The 20,106-nt window shown below is 37.6% G+C and overlaps 1 protein-coding gene across 3 annotated transcripts in view; it reads right to left on the minus strand.

Moving 5' to 3' along the window:
* Window positions 1-20,106, minus strand: part of IFT81 (intraflagellar transport 81) — a 61,017-nt gene that overhangs the window by 27,599 nt on the left and 13,312 nt on the right. For all 3 annotated transcript variants that reach the window (XM_050923920.1, XM_050923919.1, XM_050923921.1), the window contains exons 9-11: window positions 6,708-6,871; window positions 3,516-3,611; window positions 1,216-1,362 (exon numbers count right to left, since the gene is read on the minus strand). In XM_050923920.1, coding sequence (XP_050779877.1) covers window positions 1,216-1,362; window positions 3,516-3,611; window positions 6,708-6,871 — 407 coding nt within the window. The remainder of the gene's footprint in view (window positions 1-1,215; window positions 1,363-3,515; window positions 3,612-6,707; window positions 6,872-20,106) is intronic.

Consider the following 20,106-nt stretch of genomic DNA (forward strand, 5'->3'; position numbering starts at 1 on the left):
GTTCTTTTGGTAGAATAACTACATCGCCTACTGCAGCATCTGATCTCCCAGCGCTGGTATCTACGCCCCTTGTGGAGGTGTTTTTTTCAGAGCGCTGGGAGCACTTTAGCCTTGCCAGCGTAGACTAGCCCTTTCTTAAGAAGGCAAGATGTGGGCATGGGAAAAGATCACTAAGGATCACTCCAGATGAGCAGTATGGGCTAAGCAAAGAATGTATGCAGGAGAGTGAACAGAAACAAGAGGCAAGAAGGTGGATTAAAGCTAAGGCAGGCTTTGTCGTACTGATTCTGCCTCCCTCTGCTCCCTCAATATGGGTGACAGTTTTTTCCACATGAGAGGAAGTGTTATATCGGGAAAGTCAATTTGGCATGGCAACAAGCTGTTGCCCAGCTACAGCAGCCTGACACTTCACAAACCTTCTAAGAAGAAAAAGCTTCTTTGATGTGTGCAGCTTCAAATAAAGCTTTGAATGAGCCAAACTGAATGTAGAGTCAAAATTTGTGTTACAGATAAACTTCAAGTGGGTCTGGGAGAATAGGAAAAAAAAAAAAAGTAAAATGTATCTGGATAATGAAAAAATGGTACTAAATCATGTTTCATGTCATTGTTGATCATTTCACTCTATGATGATGTGTCCTAAAGAGAATAAAATGTAAGTTGGTGGATTTTTTTTTAATTGTACATCCCTTAGTAAAGTGCTCTCCATGACTTATCTCTGAATTCTGATTCCTTGTGATTGAACCATGATTATTAACAAGACCAAACACCATTATTTATTATCATGCCAACAATGAGATGGACTCTGACATTATTTTGACTTGTGACACTAAAAGGCTAAGAGATACCAACAACTCTAGTTCACATTATATATGAATATTTGTACACAATTTGAGTAAAACATTAAAACCTGAAAATAGCTGCAAATCAAATGTTTAAAAAGCTTTGTTTGTAGTATAAACTATGGAAAATATTGTTATTTATCTGATTGTGTGAAGTTAAAAGAAAAGTCTTAAGACAGTCTTTGATATCAAATTCTAAATTATACTTTGCAAGAAAGCAGAGACCTAATTTAGTTACATTGTCATTTTCTTTGATGTGAACATTCCATAAAATGTTGGTAAACTACTCTAGTAACTATTACCAAATTGTAAAGTTCAACTGGAAATGCTCCATCTTTTACCTTCTCTCATCCTCCCCAACCCCACCTCAGCTCACCTCATCACCTTTCAAAACTTCTGTGCCATCCAACTCACGGGCCTGGTTTGCTTTCTGTAACATTTGCCTCTCCATGTTTGACATCTCCTCCTTGGCAGCCTGAAGCTCTTCTGCCTTGGCTTCTTTCTTCCGAGAAATTATGGATGCCTGTGGGATTGTCAGTTGTCAATTTGGATGAGCAAAGTAAAAAGTGCACTTGGTCACCCATGGTTAACCATCAATAAAATCTAACAGTTAAATTTTAAAATTCAGGTGGGGTAACACAGATTGTAGAGAAAATAGTAGGGAGGAAATTTACTATTAAGGAGAAAATGTTGTTGTTAACATGCCCCTTTGTAACTATACTGAAAGTAAACAACAACAATAGTAATGGATTCAATCCTGAATCCATTTTGGTCAATGGCAAAATTCTCATTGACTTCACTGGAACCAGGATTTCACCCAGAGCACTTATATTCCAGATTCATGTTAATATTTTTACATTTAGCTTTAATTTCTGTAACTGAAATTTTAATTTTCATTAAAGAAAATGCGGTGTAGATTACTGTTGCTCAGTTTAATTTGTTTAGTCTTTTTTGTGCATATGTAAGATGCACTAACCAGGCTTAACTGGAAAAGCATCCAAGATTTTGCAAGATTTCAAAATGTCATAAAATGGATTTTTATAACTCCAACCTACAGAAATATGTAGCTTGTAACTAGCAACAGAACGGGGCCATTAAATCTCTGCAACCTAGAAAAAGACAACGAGGAAAGGAATAAAGGATTACAGATTATTTCACCCCTTTGAGCCTCACAGAGACAGATGTTTTTAAATGAAATTTTCATATCATGTAAACTATATAGTATTTTTAGTGTTGCCTAACATTTCATGGAAAAATCAATGTGTTTAAGAACATAGGTGTAAAATAGATCAGAAAAATAAAGCATTTTTATATCAGAATTTTTTTTTCAAGACTCAAAACACTAAAGTTATAACATGCAACCTAGTGTTTTCGGCATATTAAAATAAAACATAGCCACAATGTAGGTATCTTCAATGCTAGCTTCTCCTCACTGGACTAAAGGAACATCTTTTTTTCTAAATATATATCAGAGGTGATTCTGCCTACACGACATCTCAGCTCTTAGCTTCTTAAGATTATCCACAGAGACAAACTGTGGTGAATACATGTGATGATTTTGTAAAGCTGACTATACTCATTGTGGAACTGAGCAGAGGATTTCACTCAAGCTGAATTCCTGGAATGTTTCCGCTGTAGAACATCAGAGCTTTATATTAGGAGCCAGATGGCTTTTTGTACAATACATTATGTAGCATGCTTATCTTGGGCAACAAAACACACCTTTACAAAACAAAGACTACATACTTCAGATCACATTTGCATCTAAAAATAATATACATTCTAACACTAAATTACGATTTTTACTCAATAACTTTGAAAAATATTTTTCCTTAACTGTAGAAACTATCATGAACAATGCCAGTAAAATTCAAAGTCACACAGGTTATTGGGAAATAAATCTAATATTTTACTATATAATCCCTAGAAATGGTCAGTTTTCATAAATTTTGGTCTATAATGTGTGGATTTATCGTGTCTTGACCAAGAGCATTTGTTCTTTGCTTTCTTTTCACTTTAAGTCTGTAACATACGTTCTGAAATAGAGACAATTGAGAAAATGCTATGATACATGGTCACACACAAGAAATGGGATATGACTGGTAGTAAGAACTGCAGTGATTGCCGAATAAGGATCTAGGCTTTTCTCTTTTAGGAATTGTCTACACTTGGAAGTTTACCAATGTAGCAGTTCTGGAATAAGCCCCAGTGTGAATGTTCTTATTCCAGAGGAGCTATTTCAATAAATTTCCAAGTGTAGACTAGCAACTCAGTAACGAGTATGCAATATATCTAGGCCAATCCTGGAACATGCCCTAGCTACCACTAACTTCTATAGGAGCTGAGGGCACCTTTCAGATGTTGGGCCTAGAATAAAGACTCTCTACTGTATCTAACACACAAAGCCAGCGGGCCTGATCCTGTAATTGCTTATTATCAGGTTTAGTCCCACCGCAGTTAATAGGACTATGCCCAACAGTAAGCAGTTGAAGGATTTATATAATATAAATATAGTTGTGTTCAGCTGTTATTTATTTATTTATTCTTCATGTCTTTCTGTTTACTTGTTTCTAAAAACCTAAATTAAAAAAAAAAAGACAACACAAGACTGTAGATAACGGTCAATCAATTTGACAGGATTTTGCTGCTTACAATAAAGCTTTTGTTCCTTCTTACCTGTTGTCGATACATGGAAAATTTACTATCAATTGGCTCATATTTCATCATTCTCTTTTCAATCAATTGATTAATTTGAGCATTGACTTCATTTATCTGAAATAAAGAGTGGAAAATCAAGAAAATGCCATATTTCTTACTAAATAAACATTAGCAGAATTAGAGAAAACAGAATATTAATACTTTGTCCTCTCTCTAAGGATATCAAAATGCTTTGCAAACTAATGAATTTAGCCTCACAAGACACTTGTAAGGAAGTATTATCAGAATCATTTTAAAGATGGAGAATTAGACACAAAAAGGTTAAGTGACTTGCCAAGATTGCACAGTAAGTCTGATGCAAAGCCAGAAATACAGCCCATGTCTTCAGACTCCCAGTCCTGTGCCTTAACAACAAGATGAACCTGTGTTAGGGAGTCCCTCTAAACTAAGGCCTTGATCCTGCAAAAGGAACTGGATTGATGGACTCTTACAGAGAAAAGGGATGATGTTACAATTGCTTTGTGTGCCCTGATTGTATCAATGACCAGCTATAATTCTTCTTTAATAAGCCACTAGTCTGAAGAGGAGATAGATTCAAACTAAATGGTGCCCAATTCCACTATAATTCTGAAGATCCCAGGACCCACTTGCCTCAACGTTGCCCCACAGGACCCACTTGCCCCAATGTTCCTTCTACTCCTCCTCCAAGATGGGCTCATTTTGCTTTTTCTCCCAAAACCTTGATTTTCCTCCTCTGTGAGCCCACCTTAGCTGGCAGCCAGTCAACAGGAGCTATGATAAAATACTGATGCCTGATACTCTAACTCTGACTCACTGCTACACTGGGTGTTCCCTCTAACCATGGAGCCCAGAGCCCAGGCATCCTGCCTTAATTCTCTGCTGCCTAGGAAGATATGTGCTAATAAGCAAATCCTGTAAAAGTGCGCTGCAGTCAGAGGGAACTCTAAAAGTAACACAGGCACGGTACTGGGCACTACCCTAGCAATTCTGTGGGCAACAGATGTGTACTTTGAAGACCAAATATGTCAAGACTATTGCTTAATAATGGTGTAGAGAGACTTCCAAATACTGAGATTCCTGAACTGTTCCTCCTCTATATGGGATTCTCTTGTTTTATTTCTAAAGGCATTAACTCTCTTTTGGAATGGGTGTGAATTCCCTTATATCAGTGATTCCCAAATTTTTAACGCCATGACCCCCTTTAGGCTAATCTCAGTTAATGTAATCCCCAGACTGGGCCCTCCATGAGGGATGCCCCCCGAAATTTCTCTCATGGTATGCTGGGCTAGGGGGAAGAGGGCCAGGTCCTGCCCTTAGGGGTGAGGTGTTGGAGTGGCTGGCTGGGCTGAAAGAGGTGTTAAGTATCAGAAAGGGACTTTTTAGGGATGGGGATGAAGGGGGCTCCTTGGTGAGATGGGGAGAGTGAAGATGAGGGTTTTTTGGGGGGTCTAATCGGGATAAATCGGGTAGCTGCCCGGCATCAACCAAGCTCAGAAAGAGGCATCAACGCCAGCTGCTGGTGGTGCTGAGGTGGGTGGAGGGTATGAACTCATGCTGCAGACCTGAATGCACCCATCTGGCTTGGACAGCATCTAGTACCAGCAGCCTCTGTTATGATCAAAGTAAAGCCAATGACAGCAGCATGTCCTTCCATACTCTGACTGGTTTATTCTTTACGAATGACTCCATTATTAAACTACAGATTAGATCTGAAGCCTTAAAATAGCGGTATAATTCACCTTCGGAACCTCTGCCATCCACCACGGTGTGATTCTTGTAATCAAAAGCATTCGTGGTTTCAATCACTTCTGCTAGCCATGTAGCTCTTTCTTGTACCTTCCTTTCCCTAGTGCACTGTAGGCATATGATCTTTTCGTGGTTCCAGATTATTTTTCTTCCCACTAAATCACTTCTAAATTGCCTATCCATTTAGAAGTTTGTCCCTCCTTCATTACACCAGGAGAAAGTGTGGAATACTTGGTTATTATCACAGTGTGAGCTAAAGCATCACTCTTCCCACAGCCACTCTTTCCCAGATCTTCAGATAAAGTGAGGGGCTTAATTACACTATCACAAAGTATTTTAAAGCATATATTAGAGTAGCTTGTACACATAACTGCTGTGACACAGTTAAATACTATCATTAAAATCTATCACAAAGGCTTGCAGTGTAAAATCCTGGCCCAGCTGATGTCAACAGCAAAACTCCCATTGACTTCAATGGAGCCAGGATTTCACCCTCAGTTTCTTTACTGCCCATCTTTCATAAGCCATGCCAAGACTTGAAGGCATTTAGGGAGATCATGAAGGGTCAGCTTTAGGTTGGGAAGCAAAAATGTCTACCAAACACTGTACAAAAATTATGAAGAGTCATTAGCCTGTCTGTAGTTAAGGCTGCAGCAAGCTTTTCTTATACTCAACATATATACTATTAAACAGTATTTTACTTTTCACTACATTTCTAACAGTAACTCGAAGATGTATTACATTACACATCTATTCTCTCACGTAGGCTGATGCAATAATTGAAGGAAATATGCAAACTTATTTCTCTTGCAGATAGAACTCCACACATTATGCCAATTTTTCTTTTATAAATTATACTTTACTGTGGATCATAAAAATTAAATATTCAGTTTTACTAAGCATTAGATTTTCCTAGGCAAATAAGAAATCTATTACAATCAAAGATTTTAGCTGATCTGAACAGCTTCAGTTTCTGACATTTGAAAAACTGTAATAAAGAGTGAATCAAATATATTAGCTTTGATCAACAAATTAGCTGAGATGTTATCATTTGAAACAAAAGGCATGCAAGTTATCCAAGTATGCAAATTATCTTCATACCTCTGCACATTGCATTAAAATGAAATGTCAGTGACATACTACATACTGAGGATCTGATTCTCCACACTGTTAACACTGGTTTTATGTAAATATAACTACATTGAAGTTAATGGACAAAAACCAGTATAAGACTGATGTAAACAGTTTTATAAGGTGGGCTTTGGAGTAATGCCAGACCCTGGGTTGAGTCAGCAATTCATACTTTTTCTTTTCTTTGAAAAAGGAAGGTAATTATATTTGGGAATTAAAAACACTTATTCAAGGATTTAGGGCAGAAATAAGACAATTGATGCTTATATATATTTCCAGAAGACAAACTAGTTGGGTTTTTAGGCAACATACCTTAGTTTCAAGTTCATTGAGATCAGACTGACCCATAGCTGGCTCTGAAACCACTTTTTGTAGGAAATACAATGATTGCTTCTTACTTTCTAGTTCTCTAGGAAATTTTTCAGAGCACAGATATGAATTGAACTTTATCTCCTCTTCCAGTCTCTTCATTAAGCCTTGAAAAAAAAATTTAATCAACATGTGTCTAAACAAAGGAATGTAGAGGGTAATTAGGTTTCATTCCATAATAACTGTAATTTAACCAATACATCAAGCTATTTAGCAACAGATTACAATAATTAGAGCATAATGCTTGAGCCCGCTTCTCAAAACTGAAAGGAATACCTAGTTGTTTGATTAATAATTTAAATTCTGGTTCTCTCTTTAAATAAGTGTGTTTCCCTTCCAAATTTCCTTCTTCAGGATTTAACTACAATAAAAACCCCTCTTCTGTGAAACTCAATTAATCTGAATTTGGATACAATCTCCAATTTGCAGCACTCACATGAAAAGTCTCACCATCCCCCATTCAAACAAACACCATGTGTCCCATTTCATTCAGAAAACTGGGTTGTGTAGTACTTTTTTGTTATGCTAAAATTGATGTGGTTTTGGACTATGAAGTTTTAGAAGAGGGTGACCAAATATAGGCTGCTTGTGTGTATCCATCTTCTTATGTGTATTCAGAAAAGGGTGGCCAAGCACAGCACAAGTCTGGTGGCTTGCTCAGGGCTTCTCTAAAACTCTCACGCCTCAGGACCTCCAGGGTTGGAGCATCAAACTAAGCATTGTGATGTAGATTTGCACACAGACAATCCCAGTTACATGTGGATTACTTCAGCCCCAGATAGGGATTACATGGAAGTGAGGAAAGGAATCTCTGTCTGTCCACTCTTAGCACCGCTTCTGCACTATTACTATACCTGACCCCCTCCCTCTATCTGTGACTCAAAATAGAACAGGTCTAGAATTTGACCCATTATCTTTAATAAGCATTTGTAAGTGTTCTAATGTGAGCCTTAGTGAGAGTTTGTCCTGTCTGATGAGCAGATTTCTGATAATCTCCGACCCTGTTCAGCCTGATTCTTATTTACAATAAGGCCCCTTTATACTGCTCTGGCAGGGTACAGGAGCCTAAAAGTGAATGAATTGCAGTTTATGCTCATTTTAAGTCTCTTTCAAACTGCCAGAGTGGTGTCCCGGTTCTCTTAAAAAAAAAGAAATCACACAACTGTACATTGACTAAGAAAACTGAAAATAAAAATGAAATAGAAAAAAAACAAGAAGAAATTGCTGCGGTTTCTGTCCAAGGATGCAACAGGCGAGAGCATTGTTTGCTCTGTAGAAGCCTCATGTGCACTGCCTGTTACCAAGCTTCTGACCATTTTGCTCTTGCTAGGTATCGTAGGTTAGCCTATTTTCCTGATAATTCAGAAAGGAACATTAATGCATCCAGATAAGTAAAATCCACAACCAGTGGGAAATTAGTTTACTCTGTCAAGTAGCTGTGAGATTTTTAAAATTACATTGTACAGTCTTCTGATGACAGTAGGTGGTAATAGCTCAATTAGTTCTTTAAGATACTAGTGCCAAGGACTGTGATTTGGAAAGCATACACAAGATAATACGACAGTGGGGAGAGGTATTTTAGAATATTTTCATCAGTTTGATGGACACAAAAAAGACTAGTAGCGCTGTAGCTATCCAAAGTGCTTTAGAAGCATGACTGTTATTTTCATGGTTGTCACAGATATTACAGAAAACGTTAAATTAGCTATGCCAAGAAAAACATGAAATTCAGAATCTGCCAGTTTTTCACTTACTGCACACCTGCAGGGAAAAACCTGAGACACATGGATATGATTGATCCTGCTGACACAGGGATGGAAATGCAGGAGGCAGGTGGGAATGGGACCAGGGCTGGAGTCAGCTGGCCTGCCCTTTAGTTCTCTCAGGCTGAGGGTCTGGAGGCCTTGTCATTAAGAATGACAGAGGGAGAAGGTCAAAACAAAATGAGAAACAGTCTATGAAAAGAGGTTGTGACTCTCCTGCAGCTATTTACATCTGGAAAATGGGGAGGGCCAGATCCTCTTTGCCTTTCGTTCTCAAGAGTTTTTTTTAGACAGAAAGGGGTGGGGGGCCTTCAGCTGCCTCAAGGGAACTAAACCAGCTGGAAGAGAGGATAAGATCTTAAAAACATAGAAGAAAGCAAGCCACCTCCACAGAAAGCAGTATTATTTATGAAGTAAAACTGACACAACCCAAAAGTGAGTGAATTTTTCATTTCCATTCCAGCAGCTTATAAGGGTAATTTGTTTATACTGTAAAAGCAGAAAAGAGTCCTGTGGCACCTTATAGACTAACAGACGTATAGGAGCATGAGCTTTCGTGGGTGAATACCCACTTCGTCAGATGCATGTCATGTGACACTTGTTTATACTGCTTGTTTATACATGTCTAAACATGCTTAGAAAATAGATATTGCCCTACAAAATTCACTGTTTTACTCCATGGAAAATGTAAAGTGTTTCTATTAAAAAATAAAATAAAATAAATAAAAATGCAGCCTTAATGGTGACTTCAGAACTGGGATAGAATGTGTAGGTTCATGCAGTAGCCATTATGCACTCAGCAATAGCTCACCTGCCACCTTGCGCATTAGAATCTGATTTATCAAAAGGAAATGCAAGTCAGCATGGCAGGGTTATGATTCACTTTTTTCACTATGCTGTGATTTTTAACTTTCACCAGGCCTTTCATCAGAGTTAGGTCCCTTCTGCCCATGGTTGGTGTTTCAACAGAAACACAGCACCTCCACAACTGCAGCAACCTCTCCCACATACAGTGTACTAAACTTCAGCATCAGCACTGCATAGGAACACAAGCCCTGGTTTGGGATATATAACCATGGCCCTTGGCCTGGAAACAAAAGTGATGCCAATTGAGTTACCCTGATACTAATTGCTAGTTTTTTTTACTTTAGGCAGATTTCTAGCTTTCCAACTTCCTTTTAAATAAGAAAGGGAGATTACAATATATTTAACCTTATAGATTCATAGAATCCAAGGCTAGAAGGAAACATTAGATCATCTAGTCTGACCCCCTATATAACAAAGGCCATAGAACTTCCCCAAAATAATTCCTAGAGCAGATCTTTCAGAAAAAAACCATCCAGTCTTGATTTAAAAGTTACCAGTGACTGGGAAACCACCATGAACCTTGGTAAATTGTTCCAATGGTTAACTACCCTTTCTTAAAACGTATGCCTTATTTCCAGTCTGAATTTGTTTAGCTTCAACTTCCAACCAATGGATCATAACTTTCTATGATCTATTAGATTGAAGAGCCCTTATTAAATGTTTTTTACCCTTGTAGGTACTTATAGACTATAATCAAGTCATCTTAACCTTCTGTTTGTTAAGCTAAATAGATTGAGCTCTTTGAGTCCTATCATTATAAGGCATGTTTTCTAATCTTTTAATCATCCTCATGACTCTTCTCTGAGCCCTCTCCAATTTATTAACATCCTTCTTGAATTGTGGGCTCCAGAACTGGACACAGGATTCCAGCAGTGGTCACCCCAGTGCCAAATACGGAGGTAAAATACCTTCTCTACACCTACTCGATAGTCCCCTTTTGATGCATCCCAGGTTTACATTAGCTCTTTGGCCAAAGAGTCATACTGGGACCTCATGTTCAGCTGATTATCCACCATGATCCTCAAATATTATTCTTTATATCTAATGCTACCTGCGTCTTTATTATAAGGATATACATTTCTAAATATCCCACTGTACATATTGTAATCAAGCTAAAAATTCTAATCAAGCATTTCCAGAGGAGCAGGGACCAACTCGCTTCAAGGGGCTATGAACCTGCTGGTATTTGGGCTTATTCCTCCAACAATCTGATAGCTATTACCAAGCTACTAAATTTTGATTGCTCCTTATACCCTGAATGCTCCCGAAGGTACAGTAAAGCAGTGAAACAAGTCAAAACTTGACAACTTGATGGGAAAGTGCAAACAGAAGACTGATGACTAACCTACTTGGTTTCCTTTACAAATAATTTTGGAATATTTTACTCTCTGTAGGATTAGACATATGGGGAAGTAGCCACCTAAATGCTATTTCTGCAGTTTAACTGAAACTTTTTAAAACAGTGTTTTCCAGTGAATCATACTTTTTTCAAATTCCCAGGCTAGAAGGCAGAGAAGCAAGTGTACTTTAAATCTTTCCATTACATACTTCAGAATCTTGTTTAATTTTTTCAACTCTGACTTTCTCTCTCTCTATACACAAGCTGCACAGTAAGTTTGGCTCAGTGCCCTAAGGTTATTTTAGCTGAGTTCTTCCAACCACATATTTACACGTGAAAAGCTATTAACAGCAATTCCTAAAGTTTTCCATTCAGATTTTTTTATTACAGGAAAGGAGTGGATGAAGAGTTATTTAGTGCTTGCTCAGTTATGCAGGAATTAGACAACTTTCTTGCCCTGATTCTATTAATGAACATAAATTCAGACTTGCCTCAGCTCTCAGACTCTTAGTTCTTTCCAAGCTGCTAATTGTGCAAATTTGTACCATAAACATTTGCAACATTAACCGATCTGATTTAAAAAAAAAAAAAAGAGGAACATACAGTTTGTGGCCTCCTGACAAAATTTTGGTTTAAGTGACTTGCTCAACATCACACAGGAAGACCATGACATAAGCAGGTCTAGAACTGACTTCTCCTGCATAGAATTCACATACCTTAACCATAAAATCATCCCTTCTCTTCTTGCAGTCACCATCTTGTTCTCTTCACCACTTCCAATTTCTATAGCACGTTAAGGTATGGATGGTACAGACACTTCCACTACACAGCCCTAATTCATTTCTGGACCACCACCCATACTAGGCACTGATGAAGCAGGGGTCCCGTGGAAGAAAACAGTATATATCCATGTAACGAAAGACTATCGTAATGAATACGCAAAAGGGCCAAATTAAGGTTGTGACATTTCCTAACTTTTGAATGCTTAAGTTAGCAACCTAAATAACACAGTAATATCTTTTTAACATAGTTTTTTGGTATGTAATTTCCTATTTCTTTGAGGCTTTTCTAAAAGGAAAAAGTTAAAACCAAATTTTACTATGTGCAATGGTAACATTGCCCTCATCATGCATCAGTGGAAGCTTTGAACTTTGAACCTTCATCACTGCAGCACGGCTTCAGCTACAGGATTAACTGTATTAGCTGGCAGCAGGAGTATTAGCTGTTATTCCCAAAGGATGTCTCCTGGGGCCATGCGCTAGGTCCAAGAGGGTTATCGGGGAGCTGCTCTGGCTCTCTTTCCTCATTCTTGAGAGGTTGTCTCCTTAAGGGGTCTCAGTATAGTGCATATGATTGTTGCTTTGGCAGTGGTATGGACCTGAATTATTTGTTGCATGCTGCAAAAATTTTCCTGAGCAAGGCAAATGACAGAGATAAAAGATTATTTCAAAAATTTACATCTCATAGATTACAAGGCCAGAAGGAACCACTGTGATCATCTAGTTTGATCTCCTACACAAAACTGGCCATAAGACTTCTCTGCCTTAATTCCTGTTTGAACTAGAACATACCTCTCAGAAAAGCATTCAGTCTTGATTTTAAAATTTCCAGTGATGGAGAATCCACCACAGCCCTTGGTAAGTTGTTCTAATGGTTAATTACCCTCACAGTTAAAATTTTGCTCCATATTTCCAGTCTGAATTTGTCTAGCTTCAGTTTCCAGACATTGGAAATTGTTATACCTTTGTCTGCTAGATTGAAGAGCCGTCGATTATCAAAACTTATGTTCCTATGTAGGTACCTATAGACTGTGATCAAGTCACCCCTTAATCTTCCCTATGATAAGCCAAACAGAGAGAACTCCTAGAGTCTCTCACTATAAGGCATGTTTACCAATCATTCTCATGACTCTTCTCTGAACACTCTCCATTTTTTCAACATCTTTCTTGAATTCTGAACATCAGAACTGGACATAATAATCCAGTAGCAATCATACCAGTGCCAAATACAGATGTAATAGAACCTCTCTACTCCCACCCAATAGTCCTATGTTTAAACATCCAAGGATCTTGTTAACACTTTTGGCCACAGTATTGCACTGAGAGCTCACGTTTAACTCATGGATTATTCACTATGGCCCCCTAAGTCTTTGTATCAGTCACTGTTTCCCAGGATGGAGATTCCTATCCTGTATGTATGGCTTACGTTCTTTGTTCCTAGATGGATGACTTTACATTTGGTTGTATTGAAACTCATATCGTTTGCTTGTGCCCAGCTTGCTATGTGATCCAGACAGCTCTGTATCAGTGACCTGTCCTCTTTCTTATTTACCACTGCCCCCAAGTTCTGTGTCATCTGCAAACTTTATCAGTGGTGATTTTATGTTTTCCTCTTGGTCACTGATAAAAATGTTACATGGCATATGGCCAGACCCAACCCCTGTCGAACATCACTAGAAACACACCTGCTCAATGATTAATCTCTTTTTATAATTACACTTTGAGACTTAAAATTTATCCAGCTTTTAAATCTATTTAAATGTGCCATGTAGAATTTATAACATTCCAGTTTCTTAAAATGTTGTGTGCCAGCAAGTCAAACAACTTACAGAAGTCTAAATATATTACACAAATACTTGTACTTTTATCAATTAAACTTGTAATATAAAAAAAGTAAGTTAGTTTGACAAGATCTACTTTCATATACACCTGTTGATTAGCACTAGTTATATTACAGTCCTTTACTTCTATATGAATCAAGTCCTGTATTTGTTTTGCTTGGGATCAATGTCAGGCTGAAAGGCCTATCATTACGCTGGTCATCTTGTTTACTCATTTTAAATACTGGCACACTTTTACCATCTTCCAGCTCTTGGGAACTTCTCCAGTATTTCAAAACTTAATGACAATCAACATTAACAGTCCAAAGAGCTACTCAGCCAGTTCTTTTAAAACACTTGGGTATAAGTTATCTGGAACTGCTATTTAAAAATTTCTAATTTTAGTGGCTGCTGTTTAACATCCTTCTGAGTTGCTCTTGGAATGGAAAGTATTTAATCATCATATGACATGATGACATCATCTGGCTTTTTTCCAAATACAGAACAGAAATATTTATTGAACATGTCTGTCTTTTCTGCATTATTATTAACAATTTTACCATCTCCATCTGGTAATGGTCAAATATCTTTGTTCAGATTCCTTTGTTTCTAATATACTTTAAAAACTTCTTACTGTCCTTAATTCTGTTGGCCATTGAGGTCTTCTGTTCCTTTAAGTCCTACATCAATTTTCTATGATTCCTATCTTATAAATTGATATTCATTACTAACTGCCTCTTTTTTCCATTTTTTAAATTATATATTATATATATCACACCTCTATCTACCCTGATATAACGCAACGCGATATAACACGAATTTGGATATAACGTGGTAAAGCAGTGCTCCAGGTGGACGGGGCTGCGCACTCTGGTAGATCAAAGCAAGTTCGATATAACATGGTTTCATCTATAACATGGTAAGATTTTTTGGCTCCCGAGGACAGCGTTATATCAAGGTAGAAGTGTGTGTGTGTATATATATATATACATAATTTTTTTTAATAGCTTCTTTCACTTCCCTTTACACCCAGATAGTTTTTCTACCTAGTGTAGTGTTCTTTCCCTATTGTAGGATTGTGGACTTTGGCCCGTGAAATTCTATTCAGGTTTTCTAAAGAAAAAGCTCTTCTCTGGCTCAAGGGCTTTCTTCTCACTGAAAGGCCTGGTTTTAACAAGAGCTTCTCAAAATAGTATGCCAGAATTTTTTATTACACAAAGTGGTAAGCAACCTAAGTATATGTGTAGCTACCATAAATAATAATAATAAAAATATACAAAGGACATACTTTAATCTTAAAGGCTATTTTTCATCAGTCTCAGTGTTTTCTCTGATTTCTGCACTCACTTCTGCATATGCAAAAGTCAATCAATAATCTGTACCTGCAAAAATGGGCACAAAGAAACAGGCCAAGGCTGAAATCTGGCCCAAATTATCTTAATTAAAACCCAAAACCAAAGCAATGAAAAATTAAGATTTAAGCTATTATAATCTTATTATGCCTCTGTATTGCAGCACATACTGTATATGTGCTAGATCACATCATCATCAGAGATATCTGTGAACTGTCTAAGCACAATGCGGCACATTAAGGACAGGAGTTTCAGCTTTTAACTAATATTTTTTTTTATTGATGGTCAAATCTTACCTCAGCTGAAGTCAATGGAATTTTGTCATTGAGTTCAACGGGAGAAGAATCAGATTCTACGTAAGATATCAGGAGCAAATCCTCCCTCTGCCTCCACAGCCACATATCACATGAAATACAGCAGGACTGGTACGGTTCTACTACATGAGGAGAGTTGGGTGCTCCATGCCCACTACAGAGCTGTGTTCTGTGGCTTTGATCTAAAGCTCACTGAAATCAATAAAAGACTTTCCACCAATTTCAGTGGACTTTGAATCAGGTCCTATAAAAGTGGGGGTGCTGTTCTGCTATTAGAGTAAAACCTGGGAGAGGACTGTCTTTATCCTCCATCCCAACTGCCAGAAAAACTTCCTGAGCCAAGCCCACTGACTCAGGGTTGAAGCAGAGACCTGGATAAGAACCTGAATCTATCTTTACTGTCATCTTTCCTCTTTAATTTCACTTTTTATTTAAAAGTAATGTGAAAAAATCAATATCCCTCATCCAAATATTAGGGATTTGGGGACACCAGCCTGATTTCAATGCAAGTGTATGAGAAACCCATTAAAATATGGCTTATTTGTCAACACCAGATCAATCATCTCTTTCATGAAACCTCTGATTTCTCTTTTTAAAATTAACTCTTCTTTTTTAATTATGGGCAAGAATCTACCCTATGATAGGAGCAAAGAATCCTTTGGCACCTTATAGACTAACAGACGTTTTGGAGCATGAGCTTTTGTGGGTGAATAACAACTTTGTCGGATGCATTCACCCACGAAAGCTCATGCTCCAAAACGTCTGTTAGTCTATAAGGTGCCACAGGATTCTTTGCTGCTTTTACAGATCCAGACTAACAGGGCTACCGCTCTGATACTTGATACCCTATGATATACAACTTTGACTATAAGTGGAAGTTGTGGGACGAATTCGTCCCTAAGAATTTAGAGGAAGAAACTTCAGTGAACCAAACACAATTCATTTATAATGACATAGGTTACAAAGAATTTTTTAATTATATTTTTAAATTAAATGTAATGTATTTTAATAAGGACATCTTATGCTTCTCTTTTTCATCATATGTACAGAGTAAGGTTAAATATTGGATACAGTTTATATGAAGTAATTCCTCATTTACTGGTATTTTAAAGTGGCTATCCCTCTGAGCCTATTACTATTTATTAATCTGACCAAGTGTACCAATTTTATTGCTTATCTCTGATAGTCATCTTAATACATTATTTTAATCAATATTTTACAGCTAGTCATCCACATCCCAGTATCCGTGCCAATGAAATGAACAATAGTGTTCTCTACAGTGGACAAGAACCAAGAATTTAAGTAATTCAGTTCCCTTCTTGGCATTAACAATTTGTGTTTATGCCAGCAGAGATATTCAAAGCAAATCGAGGGCAACCTTGCTGAGAAAGCATGAGTTAGAGTTTTCAAACCACTGTGCTACTGACCACTGTCAACAAAAATACTATGTCATATCCTGGGCAAAAAATTAGAAACAGCAAATTCATGCCACTTACTTTTAATACTAACAGCATCAACAACTGCCTCACAGTTAAGCAAAATATTAAGAAATGCTGAACTTAATGAAACTGGGATGAGATACCATAGTGAAACTAAGGAGAACAGTCACTTCAAAACACTTAGCAGAAAATCCATATAGACTAGTACAATGGTCAACCATTTTTCATGGTACAATATGTCTTTTAAATCACTTACCCGAGCTACACTTCTAGAAGAATAAAACCTCTAGTAACAATTAGCTGTAATATTTTCCTGGCAAGGCTAAAGCACACCGATACTAATTGCACATTGACACAATAAGAAATAGTGACCTAGTTCCATGTTTATAAGCTTTTCTTAAAATTAACTTCATTTTAGTTCATAATATGAGGTATGTGTACCCTTCAAGCTGAGGGGTGTAATTTCCAGTTGGAGGAAACATACTTGTGCTAGCTCTCATTGAGCTAATGCACTAAAAATAGAGTGTAGCCATGTCAGTGCATGTGGTGGGACAGGCTAGCTGCCCACCTGAGAGCCTACATACATTCTCGGGGCAGCCAGCCCTTCCCACTGCTCATGCTGCCATGGTGACACACATTATTTTCAGCACTCTATCTTGATGAGAGCTAGTGTAAGTATGTCTCCTCCAGCTGGGAATTACACCCCCAGCTCGACGTGTTGATGTAACCATGGAGAAAAAGAATTCAAAATTAGATCACAGTAGTATGTATTAGAAAGTCAGAGAGAATGCTCCCAATTAAGCACTCGCTGAAGAGCAACACACTCACTAAACAGATTTCCCTCCTTGTGTCAGAAGTGAAAAAATGTGATACAGATTGAAAACTGAGGAGAATCATTTTAGGGGAGAAAATACCAAACTTTCAGTGAGACTCCATTGCTTTCAGACAGCCACTAAACTGACATGGATTTGAAGTGGTAGGAATAGACATCCTGACTAAAAGAGCTGCAGCCAAACATTTAAGAGATATAACAGCTCCAACTACAGACCAACAAAGCAATAAATTAAACCCTACTTAATACACTTATGTCATCTAATTTAAATTTTTGTAAACCACATTGGCTATGTTGTAATTGCTCTGGAGAGCAACACCTTTGCTTCTCCCCAATGCTAGTTACAATCAGAAACCCAAATCCTTGAGTCTTTACTCAGTCAAAACAGGGTCTTTACTTAAGTAAGGATACCAGGATTTAGCCCAGAATCTCTAACACTTGGTTCTCTTTTGCAAGCAAGGTAGAAGATGAGATCTCAATATATTAACCTAATCTGTGTTTTTATCTCAATGATGAAATGACAAGTTTACTGACTTTTTTACTATGCTGCCTTTTCTTCTGTAAGCAAAGATAAAACTAACCCCTAAAGTTTCCATTGGACTAAAAATAATAATAATAAAAAAAACTTGGAACTGGTGCAGAACTGCTGACATAGCTTTCGTATGGCAACATCTCTGGCAGCTGAGTACCACTCCTGAGAAAATGGAATGGTTACAAAATCCCTACATACTTCTTTTGAGTAAGGTATGTAATTCAGATTCCTTTTTGGTTCCATTTGAAGTTTACATGCTGATGCTGCATCCTCATTTTTCTTTTTTCAGCCATACAGAATTAAATTCTTCAATCTCTTCATAATTTTGTATACTACCATTTTAAGACCTGATTCCTATCCCATTTGCGCAGCTTTCTTACAGACTTTAACCAGGTTTAAAAAAAAAAAGAAGTTTGCAAATCACTGCTTCATCAGCCCCCAAGCCATAGGTGTGTGCAAATATTATCTTCTCCACTGTATATTTATAGGAGGAATTTTTTTTAAACGACTTAAAAGTAAGAAATGAGGGCATTAGTCTTCTCATTCTGTTCACTATACAATACAAAAACTGAACCTGTATTCATTTATTTTAACAGTATGTGAATTAGACCTCCTTCATACATCCTGTTTTGTAAATTCTGTGATCAATCTGAGATTTCTATCACCTTGGTATCTGACTGGGCAACTGTGAATAATTACTAAGAACACTTGGTAAAGGAGACTGTACATTTCAAGATAAACAATGCACTCTGCTGAAAACTAAACGCCCTACTTTCTGAGAGAGGATTTGGTGTCCTAGAATTTGAACCATCTGATTCATCTACGTGCTGCTAATAGACCATTTAAAGTACCAGAAGGGGAAGGGCAACTCTTTATTTGGCAACACACAAATCTAAACACACAAACACAGCCCCGATTCTGTTACGTGGGTGGAACTCTGAGTGTGTGCAGATCTCCAATAATCTAACAGGGCTTTACACAGAAGCAGGAGTCCGGGAACAGTGGCAGGATCCAGGCTATAGCTTTTCATGGCTAATACCATAATAACAGTAATTTGCACTTATACAGCATCTTCCATCCTAACTACCCAGGATGAAACTCATCCTGGGAAAAGGGATAACTCAAGGTTTATGATCCACTTAGGTCCTGTGCTAACCCTCTATACAGCAGTGAATTTCACCCTCAGTGATTGTGTAAACATTAATGTATTAAGCCTGTAACGAATCCTATGAGGCATGATCTACATATTATAGAAGAGGAAACCAAGACATTGAGAAGTGTTTTGCCCAAGATCACGTCAGACATATAGATGGGAAGTGAATCTTGATTTGAACCTCGTTTTTGTGCTCCAATCACTAGACATGGTACTTACTTTTTCCTTTAAATTACTTAGTAGTTAGAAACTTAAGTATCATACAACGATTGCTTTGGGAGACAGAATTAGCCACGCATATATCTTGCCTCTACATGGTTTTACCATGGGATGAGTTTTATAATCTTACTCACATTGGAGTAATACCTTAGTCTGTGAGTAATCCCATTGATTTCACTGGGATTATTCATAGACTAAGACATACTCAATATGATGAGTAAGGGTGACAGAATCTAGTCCTATAAAACTATATGGGCAACAGTTGCACAGAAAGAACAAAAACAACGAGGAGTCCTTGTGGCACCTTAGAGACTAACACATTTATTTGGGCATAAGCTTTCGTGGGCTACAGCCCACTTCATCAGTTGCACGGAGTGGAAAATACAGTAGCAAGTATATATACACAGTACATGAAAAGACGGGAGTTGCCTTACCAAGTGGGGGGTCAGTACTAACAAGACAATTCAATTAAAGTGGAAGTGGGCTATTCTCAACAGTAGAATACCAAGGGAGGAAAAATCACTTTCGTAGTGGTAATGAAGCTGGCCCATTTCAAACAGTTGACAAGAAAGTATGAGTAACAGTAGAAGGAAATTAGTATGGGGAAATTCGCTTTTGTAATGACCCATCCACTCCCAGTCTTTATTCAGGCCTAATTTGATGGTGTCCAGTTTGCAAATTAATTCCTTTTCTGCAGTTTCTCGTTGGAGTCTGTTTTTGAAGTTTTTCTGTTGAAGAATTGCCACTTTTAAGTCTGTTATTGAGTGACCAGGTAGATTCATGTCAATCTACTATTGAGAATAGCCCACTTCCACTTTAATTGAATTTTCTCATTAGCCCTGACCCCCTACACAACTCCCTTCTTTTCATGTACTGTGTGTGTGAATATATACATATATACACACACACATATATATATACACGCACACGCGC

The sequence above is a fragment of the Gopherus flavomarginatus genome, chromosome 15 (assembly GCF_025201925.1).
Source record: "Gopherus flavomarginatus isolate rGopFla2 chromosome 15, rGopFla2.mat.asm, whole genome shotgun sequence".
Lineage (NCBI taxonomy): Eukaryota > Metazoa > Chordata > Testudines > Testudinidae > Gopherus > Gopherus flavomarginatus.